Below are 25,390 nucleotides of genomic sequence, written 5' to 3'. Positions count from 1 at the left end.
TCACTGCAGACACCACAACCACTTGCCCTGGGCCTTGTTTTCTTTTTACAGAATTTGTGCAGGTTGCTCCCTTTTAAAGGCCAGCCACTGTGTGTGGATATCTGTGTAATCAAAACTGTACTTGACTTTTTTTTTGCCCCTTTTGTGGGACCAAAGCTTTTTGTCTTGTCAGTTCTGCACTGGCAAATGTTTCTGTCCTCAGTTGGTAAGGCAGAATATCTAGCAGCACAACACCAACAACTTACAGGTCGCCACTCTGGGGAAAGAAAGTACACATTTAAAAGAATCAGCAGCCTAGGTAGGATATAATGTGACTGAAGACTGTTCACTGTAACATTGTAGAGTACAAAAATGAAAATATAAAGTGCATTTTAAATGATTAATGTACAAAAGCTGACCTCTTCCAGTGTGCATTAATCAAGGAAAAAATGCACACTTTCTATAGTGGTTAATGTTGCAGGTCCATTATTCAGCTTTGATAATGTGCATAAAAATGCTCAATATGATAATGAGTTGGGGTAGCTGAGAATTTAGAATGGTGGCAAGTTTGTTGTAGTATTTGGATTAGCATTATTAACCTACATCTTGACAGCTTCTTTTCTTCATTTCACAAGGGTTAATAAAATCGTGCTTTTTCCTCTTTCATTTTTGGTTATTTTTTTCTTGTATTTTAGTTATTTTCTTTTTTTTTTAAATTTTTGTTTTTTTTTTTTTTGTTTTACAAAATGATAAAAAAATACCTGCTCAAACAAATACTACCAGCATTCATTAGTCAGGATGGTTATATGTAAAAGAAATGATGCCAGATAGTAACAAATCCAAGAGAAGTTTATTATGAAAATGGCACCTGCGGGATGAAAAAAAATTAAGTTACATAAAGACAACCATGTATGACATGTATGAGAATCTACAAAAGTATAAAAAGAACCCTGTTGTAAATGAAGTATGTACATTTCTGATTTGCAGCATTATCAATGATCAATGAAAAAAATGTTTCAAATAAGCCAGGCACTCAAGAAGTTAGATTCGGTTAGCTTAACACAAAATAAATGTACCATAGCTGTCACTTTTTAACATTTTAATTTTTTATATTGTAGAGTTGGTAACACTGCTAAGATTTATACGAACAGAATCCCTTTCCCCATTATTCAGCTACTTGGCACCAGTCTCCTCATAAAAGATTTCATATATTTGTACAAGAAATAGTTAAAAACACAGACACAGTCTTCACAGGTAATGAAGTTTTTTTTTTCATTTTGTAATTTTAAACACTATGGATTTAGACAGCAGCTGTGATTATCTGTTAGTTTAAATCACCAGAAATCATTTTGACACAACACAGAAACATTTATAAAAAAAACCCAAAACAACAACAGCTGTCTAGCTGTTCTTTGTAGCTGATAGGTGCAGTCCTTTGATTGTTCCATAGCTAGAGCAGAGCTTCCAAAATTAAACTTTGAATTTCCCAATCAGCTTTCTCGCCTTTTTCAGACCTACATAAATCCTTCCCATGGAACCTTTAAAAGCTCATTAATTAAATTTCTAGCATCCAATCCCTTTTCTGCTATCACTCCTCTGTGGCTTGGACCTGCTTCTCAAATTCAAAGCTACTGCAGAAATTGACTCAACGCAGTGAGTGATCAAGAATTTGAAGGACAGCTGACTTAATACATTAGCATTGCACACATAGGCGAATACATATGACAATTCTAAGCCCAGTTTCCTTTTTAAACTATGCCAGTTGACCTTTGAAAGAATTTCCTATCTCACTGGTAATTGCTCTACATATTGCTCTGCCAGCCTACCTAGGAGAAAACCAAAGAAATGCACCCTCTGCTTACAGTTCGAGCACAAGGACTCTGGGAATGTTAACAACTGAGGCTACATGGCGTCAATTTGCTTAATATATCTGAGCATTACTCTGTAGTGCATTGTGGGGTACACTGGAAGAGTAAGTCATACCCAGAATTCCTCTGTGGGAAAAATGGCTCCATTAACCTTGAGCTAGTTAAGAGTCTTTTATCTCTGAGAGTGAAGAAGAGAGAACGAGAGAGCGAGAGAAAGAGAGAGGGGAAACGAGTGGAGGAGGAGGGGAGAAAGGAAGGGGGAAGAGAGGCTTGAGAATACACAACAGCAAAGCAACAGCAGAAATTAAAAGGTATACAGACAGTGGAAGCAGCATAAGGTGACATTACAGAGGAAGGCCACCACACAAAAACCACTAACCCCCAAGAATCACTGGTTCACTAGGACTGCAGGAATGGGACTTTACCACTCCGGACTAGAGATAAAGCACAGAGAAGACAAAGGACAAAACAACTACATTAGCTTAGTATATACTGCATATAGTAACACACATTGAAACTGCAATGGGACTGACAGCCAAGGACACTTACACATTGTACACATTACAGTTCTCACATCTGTTATTAGATGCCTTAACAAACAGCTGCCAAAGATGGAGTGGAAGAAGAATTTATATTTGACAGTCATTTGGAGTGTTTGACACTACACTGTGATTTCTGGCAACAAAGACAAAATAGGAGATTTCTTTTCTTTTACTTAATGTGCAGTTTTCAGTTGTAGTTATCTATTTCAAGCTTATTAACCCATCCTTTAGTTTTAAAACATATTGGTTTCAACACTAGAAATAAGGAAAACAACAACAAAAAAATACCCAAATCAAAGAACAAAAAGAAATTTACAACCTTCCCTCTATAATATTAAATGAAAAACAAAATAAAACATGTTAAATAGTTCTTCTGTTTTTGTTTTTTTTTTTTTACTCTGAAGTGTTATTTGATGTTGTAAAATTAGCCTCAGTTACACTGAGAAAAAAAATAAAGCAAAACAATATGCACCTAAGAAACTGCTCCTCGCGTCAATTAAATTGAATTTTTTTGTTTTTAAGCTCTTTTTGAAAAAGGCTTCCTGACCCATTTAAATTTGATGTGAGGCTATGCTTGTTAGTTTGGAGGTAACAAATTTTAAGTCCTGCAGCAAATGTTAATGAGGGCTTTTGTCTTAACTAACCAAGGAGACTGCAGCACCCCACTATAAACCAGTACGGAACACATTCTTTCCAAAAAACCCAGCCCACAAGCTGCATATTGTATGAAGACATTACAGATTAATAAATGATAGCACCATGGTTTTAGAAATTAAGTTAAAGTTTCTGTAATTAACATTTAGTCCAACTTTTTAACATTCTAGTCACAGGCCAGAAATTAACTTTTTAAGAACCCAAATTATTTTATGTGCAAGTAAGAAAATCTTAACCATAAAAAGAGAATTAAACTCTGCATAAAATTCTAAAATACTATCCCCTATTTTAAAGGAATTAGGAACAAAACCCCCTTTTCATTTGACTTAGTCAAACAGGGCACATTGTTTATGCTTGTCTCTTTTAATCTTGATCATATCAAGATAATTTTGAAGTAAAACCAATGGTTGTCACTTTAAAATCTCTTTACCACAACACTGAGTATTCTATGGCAGAGGCATACACATATTAAAGGCATCTTAATAAAGATGCAAAGGAAAAAACACACATCTTAGAAGAAGACAAAATGGCAGGCAACTGGTACTTCGACTCTCTGAAGGCAAAAATAAAAAAATATCTTTACATTAAAGAATAAGTCAAGTTAAAGAGAAAGGGAATGAAATGGGGACCATCATATTGAGATAATAAGCTGACCTGCTCAAATTCAAAGTGCTAGAATTAAAGGTCTAAATTAAAACATAGTCTATGCCTCAGAGTATAACACTGAACACAGTATGTGGTCATATTTCAATCCTCTTTCCGTTCCAGAGTCTGTGTAGTGTGAATGCCATTGCTGTACACAGGAAATGGAAGAGTGGAAAAAAGTCCTTCGGCAGTTGTGAACACATTCCCTGCAGGCATTTGGGTCAGGCTGGCCCCGCTCACAGCACTTCCAAAGGGTCCCGACATGTTGAGTCGGTGAACGTGGTGGTAGAGCATTTCCATCGGTGTTTTAGGATCCAGCCCAAAGCTGGGGCTGTTAACATCCACAAAGTTAACAGCGTGGGTGTTGGGGAGGAGGTTGCCCTGCATGGCTAGAGTAACTTCAGCTGGAGCATACCGAATAGTGCCAGTGGTGTAGACCCTCTGAGCAGCAGTGCTGGTCGCAGCAAGGGTTCCCGTTACCCTGTGAACCAAAGGAAGCACCACGTTGCCTGCCTGTAACCTCTGAAGGGCTTCCAGATCCCCCGTGTACAACAAAGAGTTGGACGCCGTGGGACCGCCTGGATGTTTGTCCCTTGGAGATGCTGAAAGTGGGGGTGACAAAGGGTCAGAGGACACTGGAGCCAAGGCCGAGTTGGATGAGGTGCTGAACTGAGTTTTACGGCTGGCAGTATTTTCAGTCCCTGGAGGGGTGAGAACAGAGTCTGGAATGGAGACATGTAAACTACTGCTGGCTTGGGGGGAAGGGAAGTGCTCGGAGCTGGGGGGCTTGGTCATACTGTAGGGTGATTCATTCCTTGAGATTTCCCTGTTGGGTGGGTAATTCCAAATACTGCTATCATTATCAAAATTGATAGGTTCTGAGATTTCTGTTTTAATTTTGAGCACTGAGGCACTGTTTGGTGACGAGAGCAGCTGGGGCTGGTCCACCAAAGCTGAGTCAAGCCCGTTTGGACTTGAGGTGCTTGACAGCCTTCTCCGGGTCATGCTGCCTCCCTTCTGCTTTTTTCTCCTCTTCTTCCTCTTCTGATGTTTGCTGGAAGACTGGGCATTTACTTCACCTGCACTGTCTGAGTCCTTGGCACTGTCAGAGGTCAGCGATTCACAGTTCTGCAACCGCAAGTCTGACTCACTCTCAACATAGCGCTCCACCTTGATCTGCATAGAGCCAAGAGTGCCAAAACTGTCCTCAGGGGCCTTTTGATTCTCGAAGTCTGAGTTTTCAAAGCTGTCATCACTGTCCCTGCTGTCCTGGTTGCTGGAGCTGTTCCCATCCTCATTACAGTTCATTTCATTATCTGACTGATTTCCTGACTTTTTCCTGTCGGATTCAGGGTCTTCACTGTTTTCTGACTGGTTTCCTTTCTCATCTGACTTTGAGTTCTCATTGTCCTCTGGAGCAAAATGAAAGTGAAACAAAGCATTAGCAATAGGAAAATAATATTATAATCCAAGTCCAGATTTCTACCTACCAATGAGATTGGATTTGCTTTAACCTTTTTTTGGCAAAAGACATTATCTTCTGTAGAGAATGAATTTATTTTTTTCAATGTTGTGTTGGGAGAGTTTTGATCACCAGGAATGTCTCTGACTCAGGACAGTCAATGCAGTAGAAGCCTGTACTATATGGCTGCACCTTGATGGAGGGGGCCTTTTCATCTGCTCACTGGACAAGAATCATGTTGACAGCTGTGAGCACAATGGCATTGTAGCTGTGCCATCCAAAGAGGAGGCAGCAAACAATCCCATTATCACTGTTATGTTCTGGTGATTGTTCTTTCACATCTATGATCTCCTACAGTGGGCAGGCATCCACATCTAGCACTTTTTACTAAAGATTCTAGTACTCTCATCTCATTTTCCTTTGACCATTGCCACTTTTGAAGTGGCATAGAGTGTCTGGCTGCAGTGGAATTACTGCTGATTTCTTCCTGTGTGAGAGGAGAAGCGACTCGTGTATAAATCTAAATGAATTAATATACTAGTTAAAATGAATGAATGAATAAACCAGTTTATTGTTAAAAATTTATGCTATGTTTTTAGACACTTCTCATATTCTCCTGAAGGGCAACAAATATAAAAAAGTATGGAAAAAATAATCAGCCAGTGAATTAAATTCTTGATTGATCCAAATCATCTAAAGACCATTGAAAATAGCACAGCTACAGTCCTGAGAAGCTGTCATTCTTCTTGCCTGAGTTCATTTAATTATAATTCTAATATGGGTGAGATAAACACTCTAGCCCACTGGACTTGGAGAGCCAAAGCAGCTTTGAGACTGAATATGCTCCATTTTCACACTATGTTTGAAAGGGTCATGAAAGGTTTCAGGAAACCCCGTCCTTTATAGACCAGCCAGCAATCTTTTGTTGCCGAATAAAAGATGTTTTTCACTCATCAGAGCCAAGTACTACCCTTTTCAATATCCTTGTTTTAGGTGGAGAGGGGAAGGACTGGTTTGCCTCTAAAGATATTGGTTACTTCTGGAGCCATGTCAATACCAAACTATTTCCCAGAAGGGCTGAAGGTGGGTTTGACAGGAAAGCTGCCTGACCATTCAGGACACTGCACTTCACAAGTCACTCAGTGGGACTTTTGCTTCTGTGAGCAGCAGCAGAGAGACCCTTCCTTTTGAAAAATAAAATCTCTAGGAACAAAGTAGCAGCTGTAAACCCCTAAGTCTCATCCAGCCTTTTGTTCCAGCTAGGATTGAATTTGTCCTACAATTTTTCTTTACTTTTTTTTGAAGATGCTTTAAGGCCATGGCTTCTTGCTGGGGAAGAGTGGTCTTAGAGTGAGGTGGTCTGAAGCTACACAATATTTGCCTGGGATTATATCTCAACTTGAACTGAATTTGTTGGTTTCATCCAAAATACTGTTCAAATTTCAGACCATTTGGCATTTCTATTTAATTCCTTTGAACTAAACAAGCCCCTGCATCTTCTGTCTTCCAAAACTCAAGACATCTCCTGAGATATAGATATTTGTGCACCTTTGGAATGCTGTCTTGCTCTGCATCAGCTTTAGAAGTCATGAATATATATGTACTTCTCATGTTCTCACCTGGAGAAACTTCCAGTGCATATGGGAAATGCAAATTATTCTCCACATATGTGTTATTTGGCTGTTCAGGAACAAGACAGCATAAAGGAAGCACTGGGAATGGATGAAGAAATTCCCAATGACAGTGGTCAGCAAGCCTGCACATTGACTTAAAACTAAGCTGTCAAAGGAGAACAAATAAAATTACAGCCATAATGTAATGCAATATAATATAATATAATAGCCTGATCCTCTTCTCGCTTTTTCTTGATTTATATCACCATGATCCATTTTCTCTAGACTTTTTGGTTGTTATCATAGACATGAGAGAAAAACTATCTATCTATCTATCTATCTATCTATCTATCTATCTATCTATCTATCTATCTATCTATCCATCCATCCATCCATCCATCCATCCATCCATCCATCCATCCATTCTACACACAGCAGCTACAACAGAGTAATGTCCTCACTTCTTGGGCTACAGGAAAACTCACTTCTTTCAAGGCCAGATGTGCCTAGGTAATCACTGTTAAAACTAACAGGGAATGTGTGAACCATCTGTGTACTGGACCATCTGTAGAACTAATTTACACATAGAGTTTGACAAGTACACTCAGCTTTTAAATAACAGCTGAAGTTCCAGACTTAAGGAGCTTAGAAACAAGTTCTCCAACCCACACATTTTAATTAAATATAACTTTTAACCCAAGAAAACTCTCAAATTTTTCAATCTTCACTGCCCCCTAGTGAGACTCTTCAAGAATGTATTTATACAGGGAAAAGAGTTATAAAGATTGACAGTAGAGACCTCTCTGTAGAATGTCTGCCTACTTTGGAAAGAGAAGAACTCGAATTTTATCCAACAGTTGAAATCCCAAGTCCTCTGCACAAGGCACAATACCTGTTCATAAGCACAGCTGGGAAATCAAATATTTAGTTTGGTGATATGTAGGCAAGAATGCATAAAAAAACTGAAGAGAAATTCTGAGGAAATGGAAATGCTAAGGTCATTAAAAGATTTTGCTAGTGTTTTTCAATTTAATGTTATATGATTTTTTTTTCTTTGTTATAATGAAGCAATACTTGAGAAATAAAAGCAACTGCAAGATGTAAAAGCTGACCATGTGGCTTTCACAATATTAACCTCTTGTGGGTGTAAAGGCACACCATGTGTGTTACCTGAGTTGTCCTTTGAGTCTGATTCTGAGTCAGAGGTCTCCGAGGATTCTGAGGTTTTCTCTGGTAGATGAGGAAGTTGTGCAATATCCATTGGAGTGTCCTTGTACTCTGGGTTACTGAAGAGGATACAGCAAATATAAACACAATTGGATGATTTGCGGTTTCATGATTTTTTCCTCTTTTCATATCAAAGTTCAGGAACAAAGAACATAAATAGGAAGAATAGCAGATTAAACACAGAAACATGTATTTTTGGCTTCAGAGCTTCACAGCAGGAATTTTGTGAAGGTTTATTTTAATACTGCAGTCAAATACTTTTATTGACCAGATACTAAACCTTGTTTGATTCTAGTGAAGTTACAGAGCTATCAAAGCATCCTTGCTGAAGTGGGACATCATGGCTTGTGTGATATCTAGCAGTAAAGCTACACTGTGTAATCATTCAACAACAAAATATCTTGATTTCGATCCCACTACTGTGCCTGGGAGGACAGAGAGAGTGTTTTAACTTTTCCAATCTGCTTCTCTCCCACTGGCAATGTCTATTAGAGTTATCTCTGTAGAAATGTTCTCTATCAACCTTGCCAGTCCTTTCAATACCTGTTTTGCTCAACATTCCATTTTAATCAAGCATATCATACATGAAGTTATTGTGAAGGTGCTCAGCTAGGGCTAAAGAAGTGACCACTGCTCCAAAGAATCCGCCCCAAAATTAGATAAAATAAGTTACATATTTTTTAAACACTGCACACATACATCCACATCAGCAAGAAACCAAAAACAAGCTCTCTAACTATGTGACAGATGCACATGTGCATGCTAAGATGCATATGTTAGGGATAAAGAACTGTCAACACACCCATTATAATCATATCTTCATCTGCTCATGTGGTGCTCACCTGTGACTTGTTAGCAATGAACATGACTGCAATCTAAAAAAGCTACACTGCCAGAGAAATGGAAGAAAACCCCTACAACACTATGCTTTTGCTTGGTTTGTTCCTTTTGAAATGTGTCCCTTTCTTAAATGCATGCAAATTAAGGGGAACAGATTAACCATAAGAGGTAGAGAATATTAAAAATAACAAAGTATTTAATAATATTTGAATAGGTGAATGTTTCCACACAGTTAAAATTCAGGTTCTGAGTCCTGCACAGAACAATAAGAGGCAGCACTTGGGGTGCCTGACACACTATCACACTGACAGTATTCTCATATTCAGCCTCTCAGAGAGTACTGTGAAAACTCTGAGTTCACACAGTTCATATTGAGATGCCATATTATGATTATCATCTTTATGGCTTCGTCCTGACAAAGTGACTTTATTCTGTTGCATCCCAGGGCAGTCCCCAAATTTGCCCCCTCCAAGCAAAAGATGTCTGAGGGCTTTCACACTGTGAATAACAAGTTGGTAGAACAAGAACAGCATTAATCCTCCCTGTCACTGTAATTAGTCTATCCTTTTACAGACAGCTGAATCATACTTTCTAATGCATGGAAATGTATACAGACCAGTACTCCTGCTAAGAGTAGACCTAATTATGCCTTGATCTGTTATTAAAATATTATTTGGGCATTTGGATCTTTTGTGTATTCCAGTACAAGGAGAAATCTAAATTAAAAATACAAATTCAGTGAAGATGTTAATATTTCTATAACAAAGTGGTGAATGAAATACAGGTTCTGGGAGGAGACCTGGGGAAGACCAACCGCTTTTCTTTTTTTGTAAGTGTATTCTGCTTGTAGAGAAAATTATTTTGTGGGATGTTTGTGGACTAGGTTCACCTATTGTCTGGAAAGCAGCAAAGGGGACAGAGCCAGCTGTTAATAATTCTTATGGATGACTTTTACAGCTAGAGCTGGAAATAGGAGAACATTTCTGGGCATTTTGCAGCCCTGTTAAGGACTGAGGCAGTGAAGCTGCCTCAATTCAGAATTGTCAGCCTTAAGCTGACCTCTTAAAATGCCACATTCTGCCTCACACTTGCAAAAAAGAGACAAAAAATGTAGCAGGATAAGGATATATTCAGAAAAGTCTGTGCTCAATCATATCAGGACAAAAAAATTCCAAGTGCCAGTGAAAACTCCACTGCCATGCAAGGTTTCCCACAGCAGCCCTACAATGCTCTCCTGCCAGGGATTTCTTCCTTCTCTTCCCCAAAAGGGGAATCAAAAGCATTTCAACATGCAAGTTTAGGCAGGCACAGTCTCTTCAGGGCTTGCTGGACTTGGCATAATAAGTCACAATCTAACCCCTAGACATCACTTTGAACTCTCATGGCATCAAAGGGAATGTAACAAACCATGACAAGCAACTTAAAAAGAGAACAGGCCAGAAAATGACAATTGCATTTCATGACAATCTCAAGGTTTCAAATTTTTTTGTTTGTTTGTCCTGTTTTGGAATGAAACAGAAACTCCCAATCTTATTGAACATTTTCACAAAACAGATTGTGCTGAAAGGTATTTTCAGATGAGAAAGGTCAGGTTTATAATTCACTGTCTCTCAATGACTGTTGGTTTTCCCTTGAGCTCCGAAACCAGTTCTTTAAAAATACTTTGGTGAAACAGAATTTCTCAGGGAACAGCCTTTCATTCAAGCCATTACTGCTATTTCTGTTTAAAATAGTTCTGACAGCTTAAAATATAGTTCTGACAGCTTAAAATAGTACTTTATAGTACTTCTATTTTTAAATCCTATTTTGCATTTTTCAGTGTGAATATTATCTGATGCTTATAGGAACAACAAAACAGTTTGAGCCTTTTTTGTCCTGAGAAAGTTCCTCTTTCTGGAGTGAGCTGGCAAATACCTTTCAGAGATAACTTTATTTTTGCATACCAGCAGTTTGCATTTTTAATATCCAAATAAAGCAGTGCCAAACCCTTCACACCAGATTTTATAACACAGACACCGAAAATTGGTGTGGATAATTTTTATCTTTAAGCTCAGTTTGAGTAGACTTCAGGGCATGCAATAAAATGGTGGAGGGTTTATTTCAAGACTGAGGCAGCATAATAACAAGAATATTCTCATGTGCTGAGATTCGACAGATGCCTCAATAACTACTAAAAAACGGCTTTTGATGTGGACTGTATGGAAAGTTCTTAACTTTCTCTAGTAGGCTGTTGTTTTTTCCCTAGACCTCTCACCGACAGAGACAAGCAGCAGAGACAGCATTTCAAGCGAGAGGAGTGAGGAGACCTACCTAAGGAGGTAATTGACCCAAATGATATTCTTCTCGCTGGCATTCTTGGCGTTGACAGCTATGGTTGCGCTAGATTGTATCCAGATATAACCTCCGTTCTTCTGCATCCAGCGGTAATACTTTGTTACACACTGACCCTTATTCAGCACTGACAGGAAAATACAAACAAAACACAAGCAAGATAGAGGACGTGTTAGAATTGTGGTAAAATGACCTTTGTTGCACAACCTGCCACAAGTGTAAGCAGAAGCTACTTGGCTTCCTTTGGATTTAATGCCAGTGAGATGACAAACATCATCTGAAGTTCAGTATTACTATAGCTACACGTTTTGCAGGTTTTTAAAGTATAATTTTAATCTGCTTCTGGAAACTCTAGTGGAAGAAGAAAAGTAAAAAATACTACAAATCTCTATGGTTCTTGGAATACTTATTGCTGTGTGGACATTTCCAATGCACTCAATGTCAAACTGTAAAAGAAGAAAAGGAAAAAAAGAGGCAAATTTATATGTGATTTATTCATAGCTCCTAGGTAGACCTCTTTGAGATTCTGGATATTTGAAAGGTTTGGGAAGATACTCTACCCCTGCTGCTTTGATCATTTCTCCTCATTGCAGGCGATATCAACCACTGAACTTATACATCTGTTTCTTTGATCTTGTCAAACAGAATTTACAGTTCTCAGATGAACCAAATCTCCACTGGTCAGTGGGGGAAAAGTCTTTGGAGAATTTACTTTCTACCAGAGCAAAGTAAATCCACCAACAGGCTGAGAAAGAGGCCTAAGGGAGGCACAGAATGGCTTGGTTAGAGCCCAGGAGTGACGGCTCTCTCCAGGGCTTGAAATGTGCTAGGAGACAGAGGGACAAGTAAAAGCAATCAGTAACGTGAAACGGCGCTGTTAAACGCTCACAGCAAGACAGCTGAGAAATACAGATGTTTAAAGTAATACTTCAGCCAAAATATTGCCGAGTCGAAAGGGATTTGTTTTGTGTCTGATTCTTCCGTGTCAGGGGAAGGGAATGAGAGGCAGATCTTTCATAAACCCTGAACTGCAGCAGACCTGGCAGGGCTGTGGCTGGAGCCCTTTCCTCCCTGCACTCCCCTCCATTCCCACAAAGCTTGGTGCACTAGAGGGCAGTGTGCCTTCACATTCGCTGCCTGCTTTTGTCATGTCCTTGTCTCCGTCTGCTAAAATGAAAAACCTCTAACTGCTGTAATAAATTTGGCTAAATTAGCTGCTAAATGGTTATCTCAAGTAATATGTATTTGCATTAATCATCTTGCTCTAAACCAGAACAAGCCAGAGTCCTAAAGACGTAGTAAATTCATATTGTCCATTTAATTACGGCTAATAAGTGCTTCATATACAATAGTTTCATGAAGTACATTTTCTTTTTTTTCTCTCTTTTTTTTCTTTTTTGTTTTTTTTTTTTTTTTTTCTTTTTTGAGAGAAAAGAAGTCACTTTGGAAAAGGATAAGTATTTAAGGCAGTAAAGTTCTTACCATAAATGTGACAAATGACACTTTGGAGCTTTCAAGTTAACCAAATGTCTATACCCCCAATTATACATATGAATGAATCTATATCTGAATCCGTGTACAGTAGATATCTACAGAAAAAGATGTTTACAAAGGCAGTCATACAAACAGTGATGTTTCCTTACCTTGGAGGTATCCCTCAACCCCCAGTGCAATTTTTCAACTACTAGAGAAAAATATGCATGTAAAATAGTGACGTAAAGTGAATGTGAAGAGCAAGTTATGTGCAGCTATAATATAAACAAATATTTGTATCTGGGTCTTGTTGTTTTTCAGCAGCGTCTAGTGAACTAAGTTTGTTGCTAGCAGACATCAATATTTCCCTAAATTTTTACTTTTGTATTTCAAGCTCTAAATATTCTACTATGATAATTCATTGTCTTCAAAACCTCATTATACAGCAGAATAAAGATAAAATATGAACAACAGACTACCCAGCATTTCTGTCAAACCAATGTTGTAAGGCACTTTAGAAAACAATCTCACATAAATTAGCCCAACTTTATCAGTTATGAAGAATAAGGGAAGAAAAGCACTGCTGTAAGTTTTGATTATGGTAGGCATTTCCATTTCAGTAAAACAGGGCATTCAGAATACTCTGCTTACAGCTGAGTGTAAAACTGATGTGCACACAGGTGTGGAGTGATACTTTTCCAGAACTTTCTTCTGGAAACATGAATACCCACAGTTGAGTGCAGGAGCTGGTAAAATCTATCTGCACTTGTACCTACTAAATACACTATTATCTTCCTTGGAGCAGTTTTTATCTAGGGAGTTTACCGTGCTACACAGATGTCAAAGGACCACTGTCCACATACACATTTGAAAATCAAAGTACCAGGTGAGTCACTAGCCAGTGGTTGAAGGGCACACTGCAGTTCTGCACAGTGAGAGTTATAAGGACCCAGGTTCTCCAGCTCTTTTGGTCATCCTAGAGAAGTCCTTCATCCTTCAGTAACTTTTATATTGGTTGTTGCACCATTGGAAAAGTCTGTGTCATGGACTGAACAGAGAATTCATTTCAGAACTATGGAAAAGAGGAAAAGATGCCTGCTTTTTCAAGAATGAGAATTCAGTGCATCATAACTATACACAAACCATCTATACTCAGAGTTCAGGCTCCCAAGTACAAAGAACATATCCAAAGAATGTCTGGAATACTGCATTAAAAATGAACTTTTCATGAAGTTCATCTACCTGCAAATTCCCACTCTATTTTTGGCCAGCTCAGATATATTACCAGATATACAGAATTTTCCTTGCTGCATCTGTCTACAGCACATTTCATATAAGAGATTTGTGGACCCACTCTGAAGGAAGTCCCATGATTCAATATAAAAATTCTCTCTGTAAAGGGATTCTCTGGCAGGCGAGCTGCACTGTGCTGTTAAATCTGGTTCTTACCTCCTTTGAGAGTGCACTAGGCCAGGTCAGTTCTGCAAAATTCACAGTATATCGTGGAAAGAAATTTCTAAATGTGATGAAAGAAGATAATGAAAAAAAAAATTGTAATGTTTTCTAATTGACAGCATTTTTTTAACTGCTGGCATTGCTAACCTGCAACTTAGAAATTAGATGAGAATTTTGAGGCAAGAAAAAAAGCAATTATAAGGAGGCATCAGGGAGGGAAACCTATCCAGTTTATTGATAACCTAGTTACTGAGTAAAGCCCAGTTTCATTTTAAAGATCTTCAGTTTGCAGGTATGGAGAGTCCAGTAATAAAGTCACTGATTTGGAGAAGAAATTAAAGCAAAGAGTCATGCCACTCTAAAATCTGATTGTGAAGTTATGTTTTCTACCAACAGATCATACATTTCATGTGAAGTTATGTTTTTTAACAACAGACCATGCATTTCAGTTTAGCATCTTCTGAAAATGTAATGCCATGTAGATTACATCCTGAATGTTCACGATATTTTGTTTTCAGGCAAATCCCTCCCTCACTGAGCAGTGTAAATCATTTTATATTTCTATTTGTTTTATATATGAAGTACCCAGTATGGCAGACAAGGTAAGACTTGGGATCACATTGGTGGGATGGTGCATGTGATGGGATTACGCAGGGTTGGGTAATATAATTTTAAAAAATACATACACAGACAGACATATACACAAACCCTCTAATCAAAGAGACTAACTGAGGGTTAATGTTTTAAAATTGGTGACCTTTATGTCAGCTACACAGATATATTTGCTAAAATGGTGGATACTAAACCTGATTAAAATTTGCTGAAATGTTACCTAGTTCCTCAATTTGAATTCAGTTGTTGGCATGCAAGAAGTGCACAGTATATCATGCTAAGAAATAAAAAAACCCCTCACTTATTTCTCAAAGTATGAATATATTGCTCTGTACACAGTTCCCAACAGAGGGATTTCAGTTTTCCTTGGTAGCTTTGTGCACAGCAATATTCTTGTAGCGGTGGAATGAAGGAGGGGGAAAAAGAAGAAACAGTCAGTGTTCTTTGCAGGAACCTATTTCTGTTAGAAAATTAAAATAAATCAGTACAAGTTTGTCTTCAGAAATATGGTTACAAATAGAAAAAGAACATAGTTTCTTCCTGTAAGGCTGTTCTGAGAAATCAAAGCCAAAGCTTCTAAATAGTGAGTTGTGTTTTAAAAGAAGGAAGTAGCTTAATTCAGTTTGAAGAGGAGATGAAGAAATTGTGTATCAAAAGCAGTCTTTTAGCAAAGTCTCTTACAAAAGGACATTTTACTCATGTGCATATGCATTTAAAAGCTACACTATATTGCGTATTCAGGTAAGTATTGAGTAAATAGGAAATGATGAGATCATCTTACATATTCACACAGCTTCACAAAGAGCCTCTTTATAATCGGTGAAAATATTGAGGTTACATCTGCTGTGCTATTCACCCTTCTCCTTGAAATACCTTTATCAATGACTGGATGGTATTGATACTGAACTCCTCTCACTGTAAACTTATAAGAATATTTTTAATTTACTGCATGAGAATGAAATTGCCGTTCTTAATCCTACAGTTGGATACTTAGCTGCAGCCACAAGTACTCTTTCTACATTCACAAAACTGGCAGACGAAACATGAAAAGGAATACTGACTCTTTAATCTCCTCTTCTCCACCTAAGGCCCAAGGCAAGCTGACAGGGTAACTTCGTTCTGGAAATAGAGGGGTTTTTATTTTTTTTAATTCTGGATTACTTTTTCTTCTGCTTTTGAAAACTGTGGACTATAGGGGAATGAACCTGGCATAGACTTAAAACAAGAACAAGTTTCTTTATCTGAAAAGTTACAGTCCTTGATGCTTACAGGAAGGTCATTTTCAAAACCCACAGGAAAAACAGCATCACAGCCAGAAAGAGTGCATTAAGTGCCTTATTTGCTTGTAACAGAGACAGTTTTCCATTTATAACAGCTCCGAGGATCAAGTGAGTCTTTGATGTTGTAAGGACTTTCCTATAGATTTTGCAATTAGTGAGCTAGATGTTTTAAATAGTTGGTATCCACAAATTGGATTTCAGCAATGAAAAATATTTAGCAATGTTAAATGATACTTGCTACAGAATTGGGAGGTAGATGATAGGAGTGATGTGGTGAGTGATATGTCAACTACGTAATTCTCCACAAACAGTCCTGTCTTGGATCTCCATCTTGGGGTAGAGTGAGGAGGAGGTGACTTCAGCCTGGACAGTGTGCAAATGCAGTCTGCCTCCTGGGCCAACAGCAAGGCCTTCAGAGCAGATTGTTTGTGTCTTGGCTTGCAATACAGGATGTGGCCAGAAATGTGTATTCTATCCCCATCTGTTGAAGCCGGGTGGGGCAGTGACCCTGATCTCTGTGGCACATACCATCTGCTAATGGGCCATCTTTAAAACCAGGTGGGGCAATCATCTTTACATTTTCACAACCCATCCTCCCTCCAGGAAGATATCATCTGCTGTTGGCCCATTAAGTCTGATAAAATAAGTCTGACTGGTAAAATTACATTACCCCATTGGGAGATGCTCCAGCCAGGCAGAGGACCCAAGCCTTTCCTACCTAGATAAAAACTGAAATTTTGGGTCCCAAAGCAGCCTTTTTCCACTGAATTCCAGAGGAAAACCAGACCTTTCCACACAATCCCTGGACCTTCAGAGGAAAACTGCACCCTTCCACAGGACCACTGCTTCAACTGAACCACATCTAACACTCCAGGGGGATTGTAGCCACTATTTAATTGGACTGCTACCAACACCCTGACTGACAGGGTGTTACCTTGTATTCTGACTTTGTCAGTGTTTTGGGTTTGTTCTTTGTAATACTGTATTTCTATTTTAATTTTCCTGATAAAGAGCTGTTATTCCTAATCCCTATATTTTTGCCTGAGAGCCCCTTAATTTCCAAATTATAATAATTTGGAGGGAGGGGGTTTATATTCTCCATTTCAAAGAGAAGCTCCTGCCTTTCTTGGCAGACACCTGTCCTTCAAACCAGGACAGCTTGTTAAAGAATGCCACCCTCCCATCCCAAGGGTCCCTGTGGGTCACGCTGCTCTACCTCTCTTCATTGCATGCAGCTCCTTACCAGCCCTGTCTGACTCACTGTATCTCAACAGAGTCCTAAGAAAAATACAAAGATGATAACTCTTTTAAGAAAATACTGGTTCTGTGAGACTTTAGAAAGCTGCATTTTACTCACAGCATATGAGAGTAGAAAGCCCTGAGTGCTGGACAGAGAACATCTTTTTTAGCATAGGGCAGAATGCAATCTATCATGTCAATACCACTGACTGAGACCTGGCTGCTACTGTGATATGAATATCAGAGAGTAATAGTAACAGGTTTATAAACATAAATTCATCTTTTCATACCACAAGCAGGAAGCAGCAGATCAGGTTCAAGAAAGGAAACTGTACTTCACTGATATTCAAACTCCCACCTAACTTCTTCATTCACCTGGGGTATTCTTTTGAGCATCTACAGCCACTAAAAATGCTAAGTATGGCAATTGGTTCATTGCTTACTTTGCAATCTGAAATACTGTATAATCTTCCAGTGTAGGGTTGTTACATACATAAATATGTGATAAATTAGGCAAAATTAAGTATCAACAACCTCGCAGAAAGAAAAGAGCCTTAATCAGGCATTTAGAAAAATTTGAAACCTTAAGTATGTTTAAAAACTAAGCAATACTTTTCCTGCCTCTTTGCAGAAAAGCAAATGTTAAAAGTGGTCTGAGTCAAACTTAAAAAATATGGAACCATGTTAGGATTACAGTTTGTAACTTGCCAAATGCAGTGAGGAAGATTTTGCATGCTGCATGTGAAAATTATCTCAGATTAGGACTAGGAAGATACTTTGTTTAAAATCAATTCCATATTATCAGTTTACATGACATTAGTTCACAGCAGCAGTACAAATTTATTAAAACCCAACAACGACACAAAAAATAGTGTTTCCCAGAACTGTGGAAATCATCTCCTACTTGAACAACAGAGGCATTTTTTTTCCCTCTCTTCTTTTCCTAATTATTATAACATACCATTTTCCCACAGCCCAACATCTGAAATGACAACTTTATAATTATGCATAACCATGAATATTAACAAGACTATATAATTCTAGGTAAAATGTTTATTTCAAAACATTATGTAGGTATTGATCAAATGGAATGCAATGTACTGCTAGAGGCACTATTCAAAGGAAGCTTATGGCATGCAATTAGAAAACTGTTCTGTGGTTTCTATAGATAAAATGGATGTAAATAAACTATATAAGTTTATTTTCTGGCAGACTGGATTGAAAAATGAGCAGTAGATTTTTCTACCTAGGATTCTATTGGCTTTTTTCTCTCTAAACTTTTTTTCCCCTAATGGTTTGTCTCTCTCCCCATGACTTCAATCCTGCCATAAAGTGATTTTCTTCTGTTAATATTGAAATGGTCATTTAGAAACCCAAACCTGCTTTGAACACCAACTTCAGACAGAACTTCCATTATCATTAATGAACTCTCTCTTCAAACTGTAGGGGAAAATGAAATCCCAGATCCAAATTTTGCCCTTAGCTACTAAAACTCAACATCAGAGGAGAAATTTGGCCCTGCTTGCTCAAGAAACTGAAATCTGTCTCCATCTCTCCACTAATATTAATGGCCATCATATGACAACCTATGTAAGATTAATGATTTTAGAAAATAACCCCCTCCATGCCAAATGCATCTGCAGACTACATGTAACTACATATCCCAAAAATAGGAAGAAAGACTGAAAATCATGGAAGCAGATTGGCAGCAATATTAATTTTATCTTTGAATTACCTGGGTTAAAGATGGTCTGTTTCAAGGACAGGATCCCTTAAACATGCTTTCATTTCTGGGATAAGGGTTCCTGTTTGGGTGCTTGGGCTGAGTGAAATGAGTGATTTCCTCAAGCTAATCTCTAGAGGAAAGGCATCCATGGCACAGTGTCATGGTGTATGGCACAACCAAATGTTCAAACTCCCTCAAACCACCACAAAGATTCATCACCATCTCACATCTGACAGCAGACCTTTTTGAAACATACTGTCCCTTTATACCAGATGACTTGTAAAAAGCAAAAAAAAACCCCAAAGATTTCAAATTTGGCCACAGGCCTTAAAAAGATAGCTTAGTGCTAACAAACCCAAAAACCACCAACACCAAAACCCAAACGCAACTATGTGAAATAAAAATAAAAAAACTTAGGAATAATTATGGATCTTGTGATCTCAGAAGCAATACTTGGCAACATATGGACATTGGGTTAAAAGGCTTCAGGTGTTTTGAAGGATTCCCAAAGGACTGAGGCAAAGTCCTGTACCAGCCCACTTACTTTATAGGTTATCAGGCATCAAAACCAACATGGACCCACCACATGACACATGGATGGCAAAGCCTCAGGTGATTTATGCAGGTTCTTTCAAATGAGTGCTAATAAGACCTTCTGCCACACATTTGATATGTGCTACACAGTTTACAGATAGTGTTTTTGTGCCCTTACAGCTTTGAGAACTGTCTCCCTTAGACACACAAGGTCAGCAGTCCAGACCTTTGAAAAATGAAAAGAAGAGGAATAGCCCATAGCACTAATGGGTTTTTAAAATCCTGGAAAAATCTGCAATGGTTTCATCATACCTTCATAGTGACATTTTAGGATGGGGATTTCACAGCCTAGTAAACTACAAACAAAATCCTTAATCCATTCTTGGATTTTCAGTGGATTTTCAACACACTTTCTGATTTAGACTACAAGATGACAGAAACTTCTGGTCTCAATAATCTTGAAGAGAACCTCAGAAATGAAAGTAGAAAGATATGTGACTGAAGTACTTCTGTCCTATTTTAAAATGGCATATATTTACATCCTCTAGCAAAAAGTTAGCACAGAAATAGTTTGGTGGACAGAATGAAGGTGAAGATGCTGAACATGTACAATACTATCCTTTATTCCCATGGCTTTGAAATTTAACATATGTTCCTGCAATTTATCACAAGAATAGTATCAAAATATAAATTTATTTTGGGGGTTGGAAATTTGCACCCAGAATCTCCTATTTTGACCTTAAAACTGTACAGTTTTAAGGTCAAAATAGAAGATTTTGGGTGCAAATTTCAACTAACTATGAGCTGTGGAAGACACAATTGAAAGTCTACAAACTGAAATGGGAATGTACTAAATTAGTATTGCATTAGATTTAATTTGGAGATGAAATAGCATCAGAAATTAAGTTAAAAGGTTATTGATGCAAACAATGTCTGAGGCATCTTGCAAAATAACTGAATATTACTAAGCTACAGAAGGCAAAATTCTGCAACTGGGCTTAGCAGTTAATAATTTAAATAGCTATCCCAATGATCAGATTCTCCTGATAAACATTTATCTACTTTACATACAGAAAATATTTGTCCAATAGAAAAAAATTTGCATTTGAAAAACTGAGGCACAAAATATCATGAAGACTGGAAGTTTCTTGGAATTAAAAATGATTTCTGAGTATTTTTATGGTTAATGGATAATTAAACCCCAAAATACAATAGTAACAACTGTCGTCCACACACAAAAATGTAAGCATCACCTGTCAAGAAATGAGCCAGCCATGAGTTAATAGTTTATAAAACAATAATACAAGGCACACAGAGTTGCATACTGTTTTTCCCCTTATTCTGAAGTACCTGGCTTTGTTAAAAAATAAAAAAAAGGGAAAGAAATTAAGCTAGACAGACCAATATCTCATGTAACCCAAAGAAGAATTTGCAGGAGCAAACACAGCATCTTCAGGATTCCAGAGCATTTCAGGCTAAAAGACATGACAAATGCAGACTCTTGGGTAGGCATACATCTTTTAAGATCCATCAGAACTGAAAACAAACACAGGGCATGTGCTAAAACCAAAGTCCATGATCCTTTTTAGCCTTCTACGAAAAGAAAAAATACTTTCTTTACATGTTTCCATTTCTTCCAGTTTCTTATCTCCTGTTCCCTCATCTTTCTGTATCACCACTATCTCCAGTCAAAAGGATGATAGGGTGCCAGTGTCCAACAAAAATATCTTTGCAGACCCATACTATGGACAGAGAGAAAGATTGTGCTGGTAGTCAGACCAGCACCTCTGCAATACTTTGAAAACAACATACACTAGGCTGTCTTCAGGGTGCCAGTTTGGCTTAGTCTAAGAAATGGCTAAATCCCTGGCATTCTATCAGCCTAATTTAGAATCAATCTTGCTTTCCAGTGATGATAATAAACTTGTACAAACATGAGATTCATTTGTATATTTTAGCATTTTATTTCAGTCCTGGAATGTAAAACCTGACATTGGAATCAGTTTGATTTTTTTGGTTATTGAAGATATTAAGCACTACAAGAGCATTGAAATTTCGATCTGATTAGGATAAAAATTCCTCAGGATCAAAACACTTCTTTTTTTCCCCCTACAGTTTTACTAATTGTGAGCTACTTGACATTGCAGAGTTATTCCACAGCATGATAGCAAAATATGTGAAGTATTTTACTGTTAGAAATTATAAACTCATTCTATTTGTTTTTCATGTGTTTGAGGTTATTAAGAGAATAAAAAATTATAACTGATGTACATAAGTTAAAAGGGTTAGTTCAACTACAGCTGGTAGGCTAAACCACTAAGCAATATTTTGTAGAGAATAGATTTTTTTTTTTCTACTGAATATACATAAAAGAAATCATGAATATATAACTGATTTAAAAGCAGACTGAGGGGGCAATATTCCTTGAAAAATAGGAGAGCCATGAAAAAGGTGAACGTGGAATAGTTTATTTTCAGAAAGACTGGATTATTCTAACCACTGGAAACCAGATAAAGTAGAGGAGTGCTACCAAACATACTCATCAGAGACCTTTGCTTTATGGGAAATGAACTGCCCTGGCTCACTGTTCCTGAGGAATTGCATTTCTCATAGCTGTAAATCAAATCCTGAAGAAAGAGGATGATATTTTCTAAGCAATAGCTGACGACAACAGTATCTTTCTTGTCAGAGTAGGGTTTCTGAATTTAGACCTCAATTAGGATTCCAAAATGAAAAACACATATTATATACCAATACCAATTGGTATATGTACTTATGAACAATGTTCTTGCAAACAATATATTAATTTTGAAATGATGGCATGTTATCATATATTTGCCCAAAAGTATATTCATGGTTACCTTCAGAGGTCTTGACTTTTATCCTTCCTTGATGCTTTCTTAATGACCTTCATTGAACAGTAACTTGATGTTCAATAAAGACCATTAATTTTTTACAATTAAACAGAAGATGCATACTCCTACAGCATATGACATCCATTCATTCTTAGCATTAAATGAACTTCTTAAAAATGGCTGTTACTTCTGAATGATAACAGTGTCAAAAAAAGGGAGGCACACATGCACAGCATCATACTCCCGAGAGCAGCAATTGCCCTTGCTGCATTCTACAGAGAGTGCTAAGACCTGATACAACAGTAGTTTTCCTGATCTGCTTGATTTCTGGTGTTGATTTGATCAAATGTGTGCTGCTAGCTTTAAGATCAGGGATCTTGGTCACTGATGTGGTGACAAGAACAAGGGCAGTTCTACTCCTGCAGGGACTCATGGCTTGGTGGAAGTGTACGAGCTGCCCTATGCTTGAGACAGCTCAGTCCTGCAATGCTTTTGTGCAGGGTAAGTAAATAGAGAGGATCTGCCACCTTCCCCATTCCTACTAGTGGTAAAGTTGAACTGGGCCATGAGGGCTCTTTCCAGGGTGTCAGTTCTCCATGCATAATATGAAACACAAAACATTTAATTACAACTCCTTCATGCCATGGAATCTAATGAAGAGCTCTGTTACAGAACTAGGATTAGAGACTGTATCTGTGCCAGGGTACAGCTAGACCTGTAATTTTTAGGGTTTGGATTGAAACAGGAGTTATTGCAGCTTAGCTGCTGTGTGTTAGCTGAGCCAACAGCTGGGCCATGATGCTGGATGTGTACAGGCTGCTAGACTAGAGAACATTTTAACCATGATGTCTGTGAGAGATAATTGGTTTATGTTAAGTGATATCTGTCATGATTCTACCAGCAATTTGTTCAACAAACATGGTTAAGACGAACAAATGAGAAGATTCCCAAACTCTGGAAATCCTGAAGCATTTTAAAGCAGGAAAGAGTTTAATAAGGTATAACTGAAACACCAAAAATTGGCTGAGAGATTTGTGAAAAGGCATGATCATTCAAAGTTTGAATGAAACAGAATAGAAACAACAGACATAAACTTTTTTTTTTATTTGGAAAAAAATTATGTTTCAATAGCCTATGTTATCGTGCCATATATTATGGTGCTGCTAAAAATGCAGGTGTATGTATAGTTAGAGTATGAATTTTATTTTACTAATTCACAAGGGCATCAAGGCATAACTAACATAAATCACCTAATAGAAATTTTGAACTTAATGGAATTTTTGCTATTTACTTCACTGGGCTCAGAATTTTAGTCCATAAAAAAATCACTTTTTTAGGGCACAACCCCAGGTCCATTGAAGCCAATGAAAGCTTTTCCACTGACCATAACTGACCTTTCATTAGGGCAGCAGTTCCTTTACAAAAGCCTGTTGTCATTGCTATAATCTTGCAGACCTTCTTCACAATTATACTTGTTATGGTCACATTCCTGAAACTGCTTTTGTCTTCTTTTATCTGAAATAGAGTTAACAAGGACCTGCTTTTCTAAGTTTCTAATGGGCTGCTATGATCTGAAGCCATCAACAGCCCTCTTGATTTTTTTTTTCTGTGTGATTTTGTGCAACAATTTCTTCTTTGCTTGTTTTTCTCTTTGATGTTTTTGAATATCTTGGATGAGAAGGCAAGATGCTGTGGTCTTATTTTTTCCTTATGATATGTTGCCAGTAAATAGGCAGAATAGCAGTTTTACTTGTGTTTCTTTTACCCTTAAATCTACAATTGCAATTTGGATTTCTTCTTGCTTTAATCACTAAATATTATTTTATTTCCTGTAAAAATATACCAAGAGTTTTTGGTTGCATTCTCCGGCAAACGCAACCTTTTTAGTTTGCTACTTTCTGAAGTTCTAGTGTTTTCTATCCATTACTTTAGCTTCCAGGTCCTCTTCTAAATATTGCACAATTTTGTTTTTCAATTTTTATTTTTTTTTTTAATGTTATACTGGAAAATATCCTGTGCTCTTTATTTTGGGGAACCAGTTCTGCTGGGTTCTACTTTCCACAACCAGTGTTTGCCAGTCTGTGAATTTTAGCTCTAATTCTAATTTGACTAAACCAGGAGGATTTTCTCTTTCTAGTTTGGTTTGAATTTGATTTTATATGGTTGACAAGTTGCTATGATGTATTTTGGGGTTCTACAATTTTTTTCTCTTGGTTTCTATACAATTTTTATTGTCAAATGATAGTAGTTGAACATCTCTCTGGGTAAAGAGGTGAACCACTTTGGCTTCTGCAGAACTTAGAGCTAGTTGGCAGATGTACCTTTCCAGTTATTCCCAAGACTAATTTAAACTCGAAGATCTTTTGTAAAGAGCATGAGGTTGAACATGAAAAGAGAAATGCAAAATCCTGTATCTGGGCAGATTCCCTGCTATGTTGCAGGCTGAGTTGTTGCTTTGTGAAAAGGGACCTGGGGTCCTGCTGGACACTATGCTAAGCATGAATCATCACAGCTGTACTAAAAATGGTACAGCCAGCAGAGCACAGAGCACACATTATCCCCCTTCACTCATCACTCTTCAAATTCCATCAGGAATCTAGTTTTAGGCTCCTACCATAGGAAATATGTTGATAAACTCAAGTGAGCTCAGAGGAGGTCTGTCAAGACACCCAGGGGCTGGTGTGCTTTGCTCTGTGAGGAAGGGTGTGGAACCAGCATTGCTTAGCCTGAAGTTGAGGTGACATCAGGGGAACCTAGCAGCAAGCAGGATACTGCAAAGACAGAGCCAGGAGCTGCACCATCAAAACAGGGAAATTCCAACTGCATAGGAGCAAAAAAACCCCAAAACTACTCTAAGGATAACTGACACTTAAGATAATTGGAACAAGTCACTCAGAGAAGTTGTGGAGAAGCTGAAGTTTGTCAACATCAACTAGACAAAGTGCTAAAAAATTTGCTGTGAATTAGTATTGATCTTGCTTTGAGCAGTAGATGAGTTCCTTCCAACCTAAATGATTCTATGAGCACCTTGTTCCTATAAGGCAAGTTAAGAAAT

At 37.8% G+C, this 25,390-nt stretch overlaps 1 protein-coding gene across 7 annotated transcripts in view; it reads right to left on the bottom strand.

Annotated features, from left to right (window-relative positions):
• Nucleotides 1-833: 833 nt before the first annotated feature.
• NPAS3 (neuronal PAS domain protein 3) overlaps nucleotides 834-25,390 on the bottom strand; it is a 582,446-nt gene continuing 557,889 nt past the window's right edge. For all 7 annotated transcript variants that reach the window (XM_079310215.1, XM_079310216.1, XM_079310221.1 and 4 more), the window contains 3 exons: nucleotides 11,141-11,288; nucleotides 7,934-8,049; nucleotides 834-5,100 (listed from right to left, as the gene is read on the bottom strand). In XM_079310215.1, coding sequence (XP_079166341.1) covers nucleotides 3,791-5,100; nucleotides 7,934-8,049; nucleotides 11,141-11,288 — 1,574 coding nt within the window. In that variant the 3' untranslated portion in view covers nucleotides 834-3,790. The remainder of the gene's footprint in view (nucleotides 5,101-7,933; nucleotides 8,050-11,140; nucleotides 11,289-25,390) is intronic.

This window comes from Erithacus rubecula (assembly GCF_903797595.1).
Source record: "Erithacus rubecula genome assembly, chromosome: 6".
Taxonomy (NCBI): Eukaryota; Metazoa; Chordata; class Aves; order Passeriformes; family Muscicapidae; genus Erithacus; species Erithacus rubecula.
The sequence above is the reverse complement of the archived record's forward strand: the minus strand, read 5'-3'. Positions and strand labels throughout refer to the sequence as shown.